The 15220-nt window shown below is 40.6% G+C and overlaps 1 protein-coding gene across 3 annotated transcripts in view; it reads left to right on the forward strand.

The window, feature by feature from the left end:
* The window catches only part of ANKRD27 (ankyrin repeat domain 27), a 55154-nt gene that overhangs the window by 16692 nt on the left and 23242 nt on the right, over positions 1 to 15220 (forward strand). The window contains exons 2-12 of one of the 3 annotated variants that reach the window (XM_066557144.1): positions 4838 to 4968; positions 5920 to 6030; positions 6683 to 6839; positions 8358 to 8512; positions 8821 to 8880; positions 8974 to 9027; positions 9115 to 9180; positions 9259 to 9335; positions 9691 to 9812; positions 11011 to 11089; positions 11907 to 12039. In XM_066557144.1, the coding sequence (XP_066413241.1) occupies positions 4867 to 4968; positions 5920 to 6030; positions 6683 to 6839; positions 8358 to 8512; positions 8821 to 8880; positions 8974 to 9027; positions 9115 to 9180; positions 9259 to 9335; positions 9691 to 9812; positions 11011 to 11089; positions 11907 to 12039 (1116 nt within the window). In that variant the 5' untranslated portion in view covers positions 4838 to 4866. Of the gene's footprint in view, positions 1 to 4743; positions 4969 to 5919; positions 6031 to 6682; positions 6840 to 8357; positions 8513 to 8820; positions 8881 to 8973; positions 9028 to 9114; positions 9181 to 9258; positions 9336 to 9690; positions 9813 to 11010; positions 11090 to 11906; positions 12040 to 15220 lie in introns of those variants that run through there. The other 2 variants (XM_066557145.1, XM_066557142.1) reach the window with 2 other exon arrangements.

Genomic DNA, 15220 nt, shown 5'->3' on the forward strand with positions numbered 1-15220 from the left:
ATGCTTAGGTTCCATGTTTTTCATTTGAGCTCTCCTTTGTACCACAGTTATATTGTTAGAATTATCACTCTGCTTTTGATCTAGAAAGGATTAGTCTGTTGTAAGATTATGATTATAGTTCTTTTTTAAACTGTAACATAATGCTTATTAGATTGTCTGATCCAGCTAGCTTCTGTTCTTCCAGCAATTTGAGCTATTTCTATGTTTACAGGCATGAAGCCATACACTGAAGTGATTCTGTTTAAACCTTTTATATAACATTAGTGCTTGAGTATTGCTTTACTGCTCAGCATGATAGAATTTGGTAAACTTCATAGTGCAAAAAACTGATAGTTTTTAATGAGCATTCTGTTAAGCATTAATCAGTTCTGGTAATGTATATAAGGCTTTGTGCATTTTCTGGTTTTACTGTAAAGCTAAAGCTGTCCAAGGTGCAGCTACAATAGTAAATCTGTATCACCCCCAAGTTAAATTAGGTTGAAGCTGGGTGTTGTGTTCTGCCAACAAACTCTTAATGGAGAATTCTAATGTGTTCCTAGAATTATAGCAATGCATTAGCCAGTATTTTCAGATGCATTTAACTTTTGGGGTGGAAAGAAATTGGCTTAATCTCAAAAAAAATGCCTGAGCTTTGGAGAAGCTTTAATGTACTCTCTTGAATTGGTAGACTAAATTCCTTTGGTTTGGTTTTTCTTGATGACTTAAATTGCTTCTACATCCACACTTCTGTCTCTCTGGAGAATGCTGTGGGAAGGTGATGGAGGGCTAAGTGAATACAGTAACTAAACTGTTTTAGGTAATAAGTATTCCACCTGTTGTTGTTCATAGCCACATTTTAATCAGATGCGATACCTAACCCCTAACGAGACGCTGAACAGCTGCAGGGGTAAGGGCGAGGAAAAGGGAAGGAAATTGAGAGTTGTGATTCTCAAAACAGTACCAATGTGGCCAGTGGGGGTTGTTTCCTGCTGTGCAGGAACATGCATGTGAGGAGCAGTGCAGAGCTCCCATCTGCTCTGCTCAAGGAGGGTGACAAACGCCCCTGTGAACAAGAAATTTACCTTCCTTCCTGGGGTGGAGCATGTCTGTGGCACCTTAGGGGCAATACAGTAACTGAAATGCCACTAAGTTACTTGTGGTGTATAACTCATCAACTGGAAATTTAAGATTATAATCTTCAAGCTCTTCCTATGATGGTCTGTCTTTAATGATTCTTGCTCATGTTTTATTTTTTTTTCAGGTAGGGATAGTGTTTTAAGAGGTCAGACAGCAAGCTTAATGAGGCTTTCTGTGGGAGCTTCTCCTCCTCACATTAATTTCTTATACCTTTTATGCCAGGGAATGAAGTGTTACTTTAAATTTTGGTTGGGGTTTTTTTGATGATGATGAGGATTTATGGTATGTGTTCTTTTCCCCTCCTGTTATGGGAAGAAGTCTTTGGATTTGAAGATTTGTTAGGCTGAAAGACTGGCAATAAAGCTGTTGGAGACATTTGTGCTCTGCAGTTTTAGCACTGCAGTCTGATGCTTGGTTGCCTCCTTGTGTCAATATGCTTTTTCCCCTGGCAGCCTGTGGTGTGTTAACAGCTTCTCCATTGCTGTCTTGGGGAGGATCTCAGCAGTCTCATCTTCTGCTGCTTGGACAGATGCACAAATTCACCAAACTAAAGGCAGATGAAACTGCCTCAGTGGGACAGCTGCATTAATGAAAGCTTGGTTTGGAAAGTGTCTCAAAAGGCCATATCATCCACCCTCCCAGCTTTATGTCCACTATCACCTCTAGTAGAGGTTTGTCTGACACATTCTTGGAGATTTACAACATGAGAGACTTGATAGCTTTGCCAAGCAATCTAAACCATGTGCTTACCTTCCCTTTTGGAAGGTGTTCCTGATCTGTAACCTGAGCCTGTTTTCTTCAGTTAAGGCCTACTGCTTAGATGTGGGAAAAAAATGCCCTTCACTGAAAGCTTGATCCACCTGTGGGGAAAAACATCCTTACCTGCTTCATGCACTTTTAGTTATAAGCATCACTGCCTTCCATGGATGGGATTCTCCCTACAGGGCTCCTTTGCCTTTCTTACTTCAGGCCAGTTTATCTGCTGTGATGAGGACAGGAACATCCAAAACCATCCAAAAAAAGCATGTAGGACTTTCAAGTCTTGCTGTTGCAAACTATTTTGCAGGTTGCACATGTGTGTACATACAGCCCTGCTTGGTGCTTGACTTCCACTGAATTGTTTTCAGTTATATATACTAATTTGTCACTGAGTCATGTTTGGACTGCAAGCTGCAGTCATTAAGACTTAGTTGGAATTGTGGCCTAGCCAGATGTTCAGCAGGCAGGGTTTTCTAACTAGTCCTGCCCATGAAGTCTCAGCCCTGCTGTTACGTGGATCAGCAATCTGTGTTCCTGCAGCAGACCTGGCACAGGGCTTGTGCTGCCTCTTCTCTTCTTCCTTCTGCACTGGCTGAGGAAGGAGCCACAGCTTGGACTTGGACTCCAGCTACCTGCCAAGAAACCTTTATTGTAATCATGTGGTGGAATTACTGATGATCATCCTGTTTACCCAGACACTGTGGTAGGACAGATCAGGGATTATAGAATTGGTTGGTCTGGGTTGGAAGGGACCTTAAAGCCCATCTTGTTCCACCCCTGGCTGTGGGCAGTGATGCCTTCTACCAGAGCTGTCCATCCTGGCCTTGGACACTCCAGGGATGGGGCAGCCACAGCTTCTGTGCCAGGGCCTCAGCACCTTCACAGGGAAGAATTTCTTCTGTACATTTAATAAAAATCACCCTCTTTTAGTGGGAAGCTCTTGCCCTTGTCCTGTCACTTCAGGCCCTTGTCTGAAGTGTCTCTGCAGCCCATGTAGGTACTGGAGTGTGCAGTAACGTCACCCTGGAGCCTTTTCTTCTCCAGGCTGAACCCCCCACCTCTCTCAGCCTGTCTCCAGAGCAGAGGGGCTCCAGCCCTTGGAGCATCTTTGTGCCCTTCCTCTGGACTTGCTGTAGCAGCTCCATGTCCTTGTGCTGAGAGCCCAGGCCTGGAGGCAGCTCTGCAGCAGGGGTCTCACCTGAGCAGGGCAGAGGGACAGATTCCCCTCCCTTGACCTGCTGCCCATGCAGGGGGATGAGCCCAGGACATGGTTGGTTTTGGGGCTTCAAATGCAGATTGCTGGCTCATGTTGAGCCCATATTAAGCTGGACTTTTTCTAGGTTCACAGTCTTTAATTACTCAACTTGGTTGGTGTTCTGAAGATGTCAATGAGCAAACAATTCCTTCCTAGCTATATTAGCAAACTGCATGGCTGTGCTGATATGGGAGCCCTGGATGAGAAGTCTTTCATGGAAGCTCTTTGTGTTACTGTATGCTTTGAAAGCAGAGGGACTATTTTGTCTGGAATCGTGCAGGAAAGCTGCTTGAGGCACTTACTTGCCACTGCCAGACTTCAGTGTTCAGGCTGGGCTTGTCCAAGCTGTAGGTAACTGGTGATAACTTTATAGTGGAAATGACTTCTACTTTACCTGGTGGTGTTTGTGTTTAACTCTTTAAGGGAGCTCTGCTTGTGCCTGGTCAGGGGAGGGAGCAGAGCCCAGCTCAGTTAGCAGGCTGTAGATCAGCTGATAGCATGGCTGAAACTCAGAGGCTATCTGGAATCCATGGGAATTGGGTGTGTGTTTTCCCACCCCCTTGAACTGCCATACAGTGAGCTCACACTGAGCAAATGATGTGCTAGGAATAATTCTGCATTGGAGGTACTGATTGTGTAAGGGTGGTGTGCTCAAATTCAAGTCTCTAGCTGTGCTCACCCTTTCTTGTTATATACAGCTGAAATTGCATCAGGAAATCATGCAACTTCTGTTGATTACTAAGGAAACCTGCATGAGGAGAAAGATAGAATAAGCTTGTTATTTAAGCATTTGTATGCCTGTTAATCTCAATTCTTGTTAAAAAAAATAAATTCTGAAGTTATTCTAGAATAAGGTACCTGTTAGGGTTTTTCCTGCCCTTGTGTATGATGTGTAAGAGAATTGGAATTGAGGAGGCGAGCAGGTGAAGGTCTGATTCCTTAGGGATCATCTTCTCCAGGGCACTGTGACACCCAGTGACAGCATTTCCAATGTTTACAGGTTGGATTTTCACTCTCCAGTTGCTCTTTTGCTCTGTTTAGCCAAATGTTCCTTAGCAGCCTGACCTCAAATCACTGAGACTCTTTTCATGGGAGTAGACATGACCACAAATTATGATAAATTTCACGGTGGCTTTTTAATTATGGCATGGATATTCATATCTCCTTGGTGTGCCTCTCTAACTTTGCCTGGAAAGTTGAGGATTGCCTTACATGAGGGTTTCTGTTACACTCTCTGGGTGTCTCATTGGTGTGTGTCAGCAATCCTTATACAGGGGAGTTTTAAGACTTACATGAGCACAGTGCAAAAGCATCAGTGTCCTATGGTGCAGTAGAATCTGCTGTGAAAAGGCTGTTCATTTGTCTCTTGGCTTTAGATCTCAGCAGGAGAAGTTAGTTTGTATATCAAAGTGATAAAAATTTTGATCTTAACTTCTCTCTGATATTCACTGCTAGACTTCAATACCTGGAAGGCCTAAGGACACATTGAGGATAACTGTGTGATTTGAAATGAATAATAATGAAAAATATTCTGTCTGAATAACTTCTTATAGTAGTTTAACAATGCCATTGGCTGCTTACATCAAGACCTGAAACTGCTTTTCCCTTTTTTACAAGGAGAATCAAACTGCCCCTAGGTATTCCCAAATATTATGTTTTAACAGATACCATGTATGATACATCAGCCATTCTCCATATGTATTTTAGAACATCTCCTTGGAATATCTGAAGTCCATATGGCTATGTATGATGAAGATATCTTGAAAAATCCCTTTTATTTGGCCATTCAGAAGCGACGTCCTGATCTATGCAGCAAAGTTGCAGAACTCCATGGTATTGTAAGTATGAAAAAGTACATTGAAAAGCTGCTTGGTGAATAGTAGCTATTTGAATTTATATGTCTGCTATGAAACATGTAAAGATTATTTTAAGTCTATAAAACTTGGAAATAGAACAATTTTTAGTTTAAGTTGAACGTTATTTACTAATATGGACCTCTTGATATATTGCAAGGTAGTAAAATGCTAAGGCTGGTGTTGTTTCTAAACTCTACAGGAAACTCATTTTCTTTTCTATGAACTGAAGTTACATATTCTCTCACAAGTTTATAACTTAAATGGGATTGACCTTTTGAGATGCCTTGTGGACAAACAGTTACTCATTTGACAGCATTTTACATAGCAAAATAAAGCTATTAAACTGACCTGGAATAAAAACTTCAGTCTCCTTAATATTTACTAACCTGGGTATTTTGCTATTAAGTGTGTAGAGACTCCATTAAACATGGAGGTTATTGTTACCTGTTGATAAAATTTGTTTCTTTCTAACTAAGAATTTGCCCCAAATTGCCAATCTGTTGGCCTAAACCCAAGATATTTATCTTAGATATTTTTCTTTCTGATGGATTTTTGTTTGAGTTTGAATCTCTGCTACACTTTTTTATTAGCTGCTTAATTTTAAGTCATCTGTTGTCATTTGAAGTTATTTGTGACTGGTGCTAAGTAACTAAAGATTTCATTGACTTCCCTTAGTGTTGTTTGCTTCAGTTGCATCTGTCAGCCTTTTCCAGATAAGTTACTAATTGTGATTTCTGGGTTAATTATCAGGCTGTGTGTCTAGTGATAGGCCCTCCTTTTTTTTTTTTAATAAAAGCACCTATAGTTCCTATATGTTTACTGTAAATATTTAAAAGCCTGATTTAATTGCTTGCCTCGTAAGAACAAAAGGTATTGCTAAATAGCTGGCAATACACAGCCTTTCTCTCTAAAACATGATTTAACCTCTTTTAGGTGCTAGTTCCATGCAAAGGAAGCCTTTCAAGCAACAGTCTTTCTACCTGCCAGTTTGAGTCTTATGTTCTGAAGCCTCTGGAAGAAAATTTTCAAACCTTAAATGGAAAGGTATTTCTGTTTGATATCTGAATGTAGCTTGGGGACACTCCAGTGAGTGATTCACTGCTGCTGTGACTGATTGTGTGAACTAATGGTTACAGACAAGGCAAGCAGGGCTGACACTGCATAGGATCCCAGGGTTTTCATTTGTCATTTTGCAGTACAGTCTGAGAACTTGGGCATACAGCTTGCACTAGAGATAGTTTGCAGGCTGCCATCAGGATTTTCCTGTTCCAGATGCCCTCACTGGAGCTGCTGGGAAAAGAAAGCCAGGTGTGAGAAATGTACACAAGATGTGAGGTATTTTTCTGAGGCTGGGATTAAGTCCTGTTCTGAAGCTGCTGGGTTTTTTTTATTTCCTTTCTACTAAAAGTGCTCTAAAATCTGCAGACAAGACCTTGGTGATTGTCTGAAACCTTCTCCAGCAGTAGACTTGTAAAAGAAGCAGCTGTAATCAAGGTTCAGCCAGCCACTGCCTAATGAAGGAGCCTTTGTTTCAGTGTCAACACAGCATGAAAATGTGAATTTTCTCCAACCTGGAGCTTTCTCACCTTGCAAATTTCTCTTCTCCCCCTTTGAAATGTGACTATGCAAGACAGAAGCCAAAGAGCACCTTTTTTTCCTGGCAGTTTCACACTTGTTCTGCTTTGTCTTGTTTCAGGAGATCTTCATACAAGGCAACCTCATCATTCTAGGAGCTGGTTTTAATTACACTCTCTCAGTACCTGTCCTCTTTGAGGAAACCTTTTACAATGAAAAAGAAGAAAGCTTTAGTATATTGTGCATAGCTCATCCATTGGAAAAAACAGAAAGCTCAAGTATGTATTGGTGTCAGTTTGGTGGGTGCCTTTGCACACTGAGCAAATTAGTGTTTGTGCTTAATAAATGTGTTCATTCTGGAAAGTGTTGGCTGGGTTAAAAGCCCTTGGCATTTATGAGCTTGCTGGGCCAGATATTGGTGTGCTGCTGCAGAGAAATACCAAGTTGCTCCCAGCAAAACTGGTGCTGAGACTGGGACATAAATCCTGTAGAATTAAGAATTATCTGTGGAATACTTAATCCAGCATGATTTTTTCTTAGCTGCGCTCAATTTATTGCTGACTGCTTAAAAAAGAGATTTAATCCTAAATGTGATCATATGTGTGTTGAGATGCAAGGTGGATGCACAAAAAACTGGAGAGGTAAATTCTTTCATGATGACTTTGCAGGGGGACAGAGGTTGTCTGGCAGAGTTGGGTAGCAACCTCCTGATGGTGGCCCAGCTTATGAAGTTGAATGTCTCAATTTTTGTCCTGCACTGAAAGTGCTTCTGAAGGCTGTGACACTCTTTTCAAGACTACAGTCAATACTGTGAATGTTAACAGCATGTCCTTGTGAACTTGTATAGCATTCCATGTTTACTAATTAAGAACAGAAGCTCCTTAAGAAGCTTAGAAGCTTCAGCTTTTTCTGAAGTAAAAACATAAGTCTTCCTAAATAAATAAAAATATTTGAAACAAGTGAATGCAAAGAGAAGTAGTACTAGGGTAATGTGAAAGTAGTACTGTGAGGGAAGAATGGAAGGCTTTAAAAAAAACAAAACAACCCCACTGCCATTCTTATAGCCTTAAATTCTGTAAGTGTTAATGTATATCTCAAAAATTATTCATGTGATATTCTTTATGGCCGTTACTTCATATAGTCAAATCACAGTCTTTCAGAAGTGAATGAGTTTCTAATTTCAAAAGTAATTTGAAAATAATGATTTAAGCCTCTTATTAACTGGCTGCCTTTGACTGAAGATGAAAGATTTGCCTAGAAATAATTTTTGGAAAAACGGCATAATTTCTAAGTGAGGGATTCAGTTGTTTTAGTCAGAAAAAAAAGTGGATTTGCTTTAATGTTACTTCCTGCAACTTTGCTCTCCCATTCAGAGAAAGCATGCCTAAATAAAGAATAGCTTATGTAAAAGTCCACGATGGGATTTTTGCAGCTCACTTAAAGCACCCTGACTTCCTGCATGGTCACTCTGTCAACACTGTAATGTGCTTTTCTTCTTCTTTCAAGCTTGACTTACACAACTCATAAGCTGAGTGCATGTGGTAATAAATGATCCCAGTGTAAAAAAAAAAAATAAGGGAAATCTGTGTTAGCTATTCCAAATAAACATTTGACATAAAAAACAGGGGAGCCTGTTCAAATGTAACTCCTTAAATTCTTTAATTAAAGGCAATACCTCTAGTTAAAGGTGGAGTGAGCTGAGTTCATGTTTCAGTGTACACAAGCTGGCTGTATATGTAGGGACAAAATGCATGCATATATTAAGCCTATGTGTTAATTCTTGGCTTTTGTTTTAGGTGAATCTACAGCTTCATCAAACTCCTATTCTCTTAAAAACATTGAAGATGTTAGAGAGTTCTTGGGAAAGCACTGTGAGAGATTTGATAAATACATAGCATCTTTCTATAGGACATTTAAAGAACACGAAAGGAAAAGCCTCCGCCACTACATAGTCAGTATCTTCCTTCCTAATGTCTAATTTGCTAAATATAATTAGCTGCACTGGTGCTGTTATCTTTGCCTTATTGAGCTTTTCTGTGTCAGAGCAGCCTAGAGTTGTGAAAGGGGAGGAGGGAGAAGTGGCAATTCACATTTAAGAATTTCACTATCTGGACTGTTTGGTAAATGCAATTATTATTGCTGAAACTCTTACCATACTGTACACTTCTGAGACAGGGAAGACTTACATTACTTATTTAGGCTTTGCTCCTTCAAGTCCCATTAACCTGAACCTGATGGCTTTTATCTTTTCTCTCTCAGGATTCTGTCAATGCACTTTATACCAAATGTCTGCAGCATCTTTTGAGAGATTCGCACTTGGTAAAGACTTACTCCCCTAAATACATAGTCCAGTGTTACTTAGGCAATAAATTATCTGACTTTCTCTTGCTGTTTATGGCTTTGCTTTTCTAGAAGATGCTTGCAAAGCAAGAAGAGCAGATGAATCTGATCAAACAAGCTGTTGAAGTAAGCATCTGAAATGAAGGAAAATAATTAGCAAGCTGTTTTTAATTCTCCCTTTCATGCCTAAAATACTGTTTTTTTTTCCTACAGATGTATATCCATCATGCTATTTATGACCTAATCTTCAAATATGTGGGGACGATTGAGGCAAATGAGGTAAGTTACTTTGATTGCTCCATACTACTGATACTCATCTAAGGCATTTTAAAAACCTGTTGCCTTTCTATTAATTAGGATGCTGATTTTAATAAAATCACAAGGAGCCTTCAAGACCTGCAGCAAAAAGACATTGGAGTGAAGCCTGAGTTCAGGTGAGAGAGATGACTCTGGATTCTTGAAGAGTCACTGAGATCCTGTCTTAAATAGAATCATGCCAGCCAAAAAGTGTTTTTCTTCAGACACTAGCAAGTTTTTTTATACTTTCATTTGAGATGTAAAATCCAAGCTTTGCAAGTGTTGTATGAGGACAGTCTATGCATTGATGGTTGACTCCTTTTATGTTTTTAAGCCATCTACAGGACACAGAAATGCAGGTGCACTTAGAGTACAAGTAGGAATAATTTGGAACCATTCTTCAATTCAGCTCTGAATAAGTTAAAACTTGGGCTTTGGACATCCTGCAGAGGATCTCTGTATGCTAATCATTCCTTTCTAATTATTTTATAGTTTTAATATACCACGTGCGAAGCGAGAGCTGGGTCAGTTGAACAAATGCACTTCCCCTCAACAGAAGCTGCTTTGTCTGCGTAAAGTTGTACAAATTATTATGCAGTCTCCAAGCCAAAGAGGTCAGTAATTAGTCAATTCATAATTTTAAACTTAACCAGCACACACAAAGCACTTCAGTGTATAAACAAGTGTTTGGGTAACTCTTGGGGATCAAACATAGCTGAGCTGGAGTCTCTAAGGTCTCTGAACAGAGCAGAAGGGAAAGGAAGTGAGGTAGGTGTGTCAGCACTGGTTCCTGTGGGCTGGGGTGGGGTCCTGGGTTAGCTTGTGTATATTTTAGCTTGGACATGGAGGAAGCTCATATCTGCCAGGACACTGAGGGTGATCATTTGAAACACTGGAGATTGTTGCTGGATCGTTCTTGTGTATTTGTCCATGCTCCCCTTGACATGGTGAAATTGAGACTCTTTGTCGCTATAGGACACAAAACAACACAAGTGCACATACTGCTGCTCTCAAGGTGAAGAAGAAAGAAGCTTATTTTCTGACTCTAACATTTATAGTTTTCTAAAAGAAACAGTGGATTGGAGGGTCAAAGTGCCACCTCTCCAATGACACTGGACAAACTAACAGTTCATCAAATTTCTCTTCTATAAAAGAATGCAAACAATAAGTTATTTACAGAAAGTGTGTGAGACAGTTTGCTACCAAAATGTAAACATCAGAAGACTTAGAAAGTCTTAAACAATCAAAGGAACAACTCTTGAGATGCAAAAATGCAAGAGATGGGTGGGGCCAAACAAATGTGCTGCTGTGGATTGCAGACATGATTCTATGATACAAAAGCACAGTCCTCTCAACCTGGCACTTTATCTAGCTTGAAAAGAGCAGATACTTCTCTTTTCAAGCTAGATAAAGCAAATAGAGTAGCACAGTGAACTCATGCTTTCCCTACTTCATATCTTTTTTTCTCTAGGAAGACTGCTGGGTAATGGAAAAATGTATCAACTTTTGAGCATAGTCTTTGCCCTCAAGAATTTCAGAAATCTTGAGCTAATGCTCTGGCCCTTGCTGTGTGGCAAGGGAGGGATGCTAGTCAGATATTGCAGTGTGTACTGCACAAACTGTATCTGTGTGTTGGCTCCTGGCAGACTGTTCCAGTGAGAGATTGAGAACATTTGGAGGCCTGCCCTGGGCTCTCCATGCATTCTCTACTAGTAGAGCTGGCCTTTAGTCTTAAGAAGCAGAACTTTAGAGTTATTGCTCTTGATTTGAACTATGACATAACTAATACCAAATGTGAATTCTTTTTTTTAGTTAACATGGAAACCATGTGTGCAGATGATCTTCTCTCTGTTTTGCTGTATTTGCTTGTAAAAACAGAAATTCCAAACTGGTATGTAACTGTTTTAGCTATATAGAACTCCTTCCTACCATTTTGTGCAGTGCTGCTGTAGGGACAAATGTTTCTGAACTCACAGTAATAACTTACTGAAAGTGTATGAGGTCCTGTTGAAATGCAGAAAATGTTTTATAGGACAAATAGCAAAGATGTGTTATATGTGTAACTAAATGAAGGAGCTGTCAGGAATGTGCCTTTGTTTTGGTTCTCAGCCTAGAAAAAAGTTGTAGTGAGAGGCCATCTCTCAACCAAATCTGTGTGTCAATACAGCCTTCACAGAGTGGTTCTTTCATCTGTGTTGGGAGCTGTGACACCTTTATGCATGTCAAGATTTGGTGCATTTCTTAGAGAGAAACTAGGTGTGAATGTTTAATTACTTCCTGCTAGCTTGTGCCATTGTGTCTCCTCATTTTCAGTAAAAGTCTATCTAAACCTTCCAGCTCTACCTGAACTGATTCTCTGTGCTGTTCTATCCTGGATCTCTGAGATCAGCATTTGGCCTTTAACTTGTAGCTATCAGTGTGGTGCTTATGGTGCTGGAAACATTGCTTCACTCACTTCAAAGATGTTAATCTCCCATTATTGCCCTTATCCTTCCATTCCTTCCATCCAGTTGATAACTCTTCATTGAATATATGAGATAAGTAGAGATCTGGTCACTCTTCAAGCTCAGAACAGCCATATTGCTGGCCTAACAAGCTTTTTAGAAGCTTTTTCCCAACTCACCCTATTGTCTGCCTGGGTTGCCTAAGATGAGCTGCAATATGCCATGCTAGTGTCTTAGTTCACAACTCTAACATTTTCCTTTCAGGATGGCCAACCTGAGTTACATAAAGAACTTCAGGCTGTGCAGCTCAGTGAAGGATGAGCTGGGGTACTGCCTGACCTCCATTGAGGCTGCCATCGAGTACATCCGCCAGGGCAACCTCTCGGACAGACCCACGGTAAGCTGCTCCTAAAGTCTGCCTAAGGCCTGCTTCATACACTGTAGCACCATTGTGGGTGTAAGTCCAGCCAGAGGATGCAAAGAACTAACTCAAGAATTTCCTTCTTTTGCTTAAAAAATGACTAGAGCTGACTACCTGAAGCAAATGCTAAATTTACCTAAATTATTATAATGAAGTCCTATATACCAATATTTTTATTCATTGCATACTCTTGATGAAGTACTTAAATGTGAAGTCTGCCTCTTTACGTGGTTAGAGGAAAAATGGCAGCACTGTTTTCTACAGATGAGTCTCCAGTATATGTTTATCTCCTGTTTGTATTCTACCAGGATTGTGAAAGCAGTGCAGTACTTGGGAGCAGGCACAGCTTAAATTTTGTGTAATTTAAAAAAGCTTAGCTGTGCTAGCAGAATGGAGATAGCAGTGTAATTTAGAATTATTCAGTAAATCTTCCTAGTGGAAGAATTCCATGTGTTTGCAGAGTGGGTTACAGTGCTGCTCTTAGGGGATGCAGGGCTGTGATAAGGTGCTGTTTGAAGGTCAAATTTGGCTCTTGGGATCTCTGACCTAGCAGGGACAGGACATCTGTAGATGCATGAGAGATTTCCTACTGGGCAACTAGACCTGCTGTCAATCTGGTCACATCCCTGCAGGCCAGTCAAGGGTGATGCTGATGTGACTTTAGAGACTTCTATAATTTAAGAACTTTTTGGATTATTTATTCCAGGAATCCAGTCTTACCACTCCTGTAAAATTTTCTACTGTTGTAAAACTAGGTTTTCCTGAGCTGATGTGGACATCAAAAGGAGTGAACGTGGGACCAGAGTGAATTCAATGTGTCTCAATCTGCCTTACTGCAAAGCACTGGAGTCTAACTGCAGGGGCCAGAGCAATGGTTCAGTGTGCAGGGCTTGGGATGGAACAACCTGGGGGACAGTCTTAAGAAGCACTTAATGTAACATTTTGGCCTCTTGCTATTTTTGGTTTTGTCATTTTCTGGGATTTTTCCATGAATTTGTGCAAGTTAGTTTTGTACACTCAAAAAAAGCCCCCCAAAAACAAACCAACACTTTAATATTGTGCAAAGAGAGTGGTATTTCTTGTCTGTAATTGAATTATATTAAAAAAATAAAAATGGTAGTTTAAAAGAAACAACCTGCTATATGATTTTGCTTCCTGCAGTCACTTGGCTGTCATTCACAATCAATACACAAAGAGCAAAGCTGGTGCTCTGAAAGGAAACTGAAACCAAAGTAGAATTGTCTTCCACAACAATGCCAGCAAACTAAGACAGAATATACTGCTCTTAAATTTCTAGAATAGAGACTGTTTCCTGTTCAATGCCTGATCCTATCCCTTTTGGTGTAGTTGAGGATAGCAGCTTTTATACTGGGATTGCACTCAAATGTTGTAATTTAAGTGCCACTTCCATTAAGGTACTAGAGTTTGGGAGGCACCTGTCTTGAAAGATAAACTGTATATTTGAGAATCTAAATGAGGAATTCAGTGTCTGCACCATGGGAAGAGCAAGCCATTAGTGTTTCTGCCCATACTTCAGCTGGATCAGCTCCAGGCCCAGAGAACTTTATCACTTCAGGATGAATGTGCAACACCAAGTCCTCTTGCATTGCCTTTCCTTGGAGTCAGCCTGGCTGGAAGGCAGCAGAGGATGAAATGAGGGACAGCTTGCCCTATTTCAACCCTGAGGATGAAATGAGGGATAGCTTGCCCTTAACACAGCTGGAAGGAAACAGCCAGAGCACCCTTTGCTTGTGGGCAGGAGAAGGTGGCACACAGTGAAAAGAGACTGAGGTGGAAATGGCAAAAGGATAGTGAGGAGGTGGAGGAGCATGCTGTCTCTTCAGGAAGTGACCATTTGCGATATGTCCTTTAATCTCTGGTAAAGGAGATGAACTTTGAAGCATCAACAGCAGCTGTCATGATTTCCTGCTCCAGATTGTGCTGGAAGGGGGTGTGGGATTGAAGTGAGCAGGAGCATTGCTGTGCCCTGGGGCTTCATTACAGCCCCTTATGTGGTTATGCTTCATTTTATAGCTGGCTTCAGATGGAGCTGCTGGCAGCTGAGTAATGCTGCTGTCCAATCCCTAATGAAGATTACTCCAGAAAGAAACTCAGCAGGGGACTAATGTACCCTGAGGGATAATGGGCACATTCTCACCCTCCTGTCAGTAAGTGAATTGCACTCAGGACGTTCTTGCCAAATCCCCTCCACCCAAGGTCATGCAAGTCCTTGTGAGACACTTTGTGGGGAAGAGAGGAGCCTGTAAAGCATGGCAGAGTCAATTTTATTTTCTGAATTGTCAACATTATTCAATTAGCATTCCTGTTAATAAGTGTTGGATACCAGCTCATTCCTTTGCATGGCTAATGTGTAGTAAGACTCTCAAGTTGAGAGGGTTAAAGTGAGATATAAAAAAATAGGGAGTCAGAGCCAGCCATGAGGGAATAGGCAGCATTTTGTTTCATGTGTGGGAAGAGCTTCAGATGGGGAAATGATCCCTTCTCCCCCTCCCCACCAAACACTTCATTACCCTTAGTTTGTGTCCAAGAGTTCCTCTTTGGGCTTCTGCCACCTGTATTTCCTCCAAGTTATCAGTTGCAATCTGTGAGAATGACTTGGGATAGATGATTACAAGGGTACACTCTCATAGGTACAAATACTTTCTTTTTCTACACGTTGTAGTATTAGATTTAAAAGGTCATTAATGTTTGGGTGTGTATTTTCTAGACAAGAAACCCTTAAAATACCTGAAAGTCCCACTCCAAGCAATCTCTTTCTAAAAGAAATACAAATTCCTGGGCTGTAAGTAAAGCTGGTACAAGTGGATTCTGACTTTGAAAGCCCAAACTTGCTTAATCCTTCAGTGAATATTTGATTCTTGTCATTCCATATTTCACTATTGAAGATATGTGGTTTCACCTGGGCTCTTTTTGTTCTGATTTATATAATAAATATATAATACTGCTACATTAGGATTTCTGTCTCATTTGTCTCTTTTAAAACAATGATTCCACTTGGGGAACACTTCCCTTGAAGACACACACTGTGGAAGGAGCAGTTCTAAAACTGCAGTAGTTCTTGCTAATGGTTTCTTAGATTCTCCACAGTGAAAGTATAAAGCTTGTGAGCATCCATGCCAGAAATTCTGATTAGACA

The sequence above is a fragment of the Molothrus aeneus genome, chromosome 11 (genome assembly GCF_037042795.1).
Source record: "Molothrus aeneus isolate 106 chromosome 11, BPBGC_Maene_1.0, whole genome shotgun sequence".
In the NCBI taxonomy this organism is placed as follows: Eukaryota; Metazoa; Chordata; class Aves; order Passeriformes; family Icteridae; genus Molothrus; species Molothrus aeneus.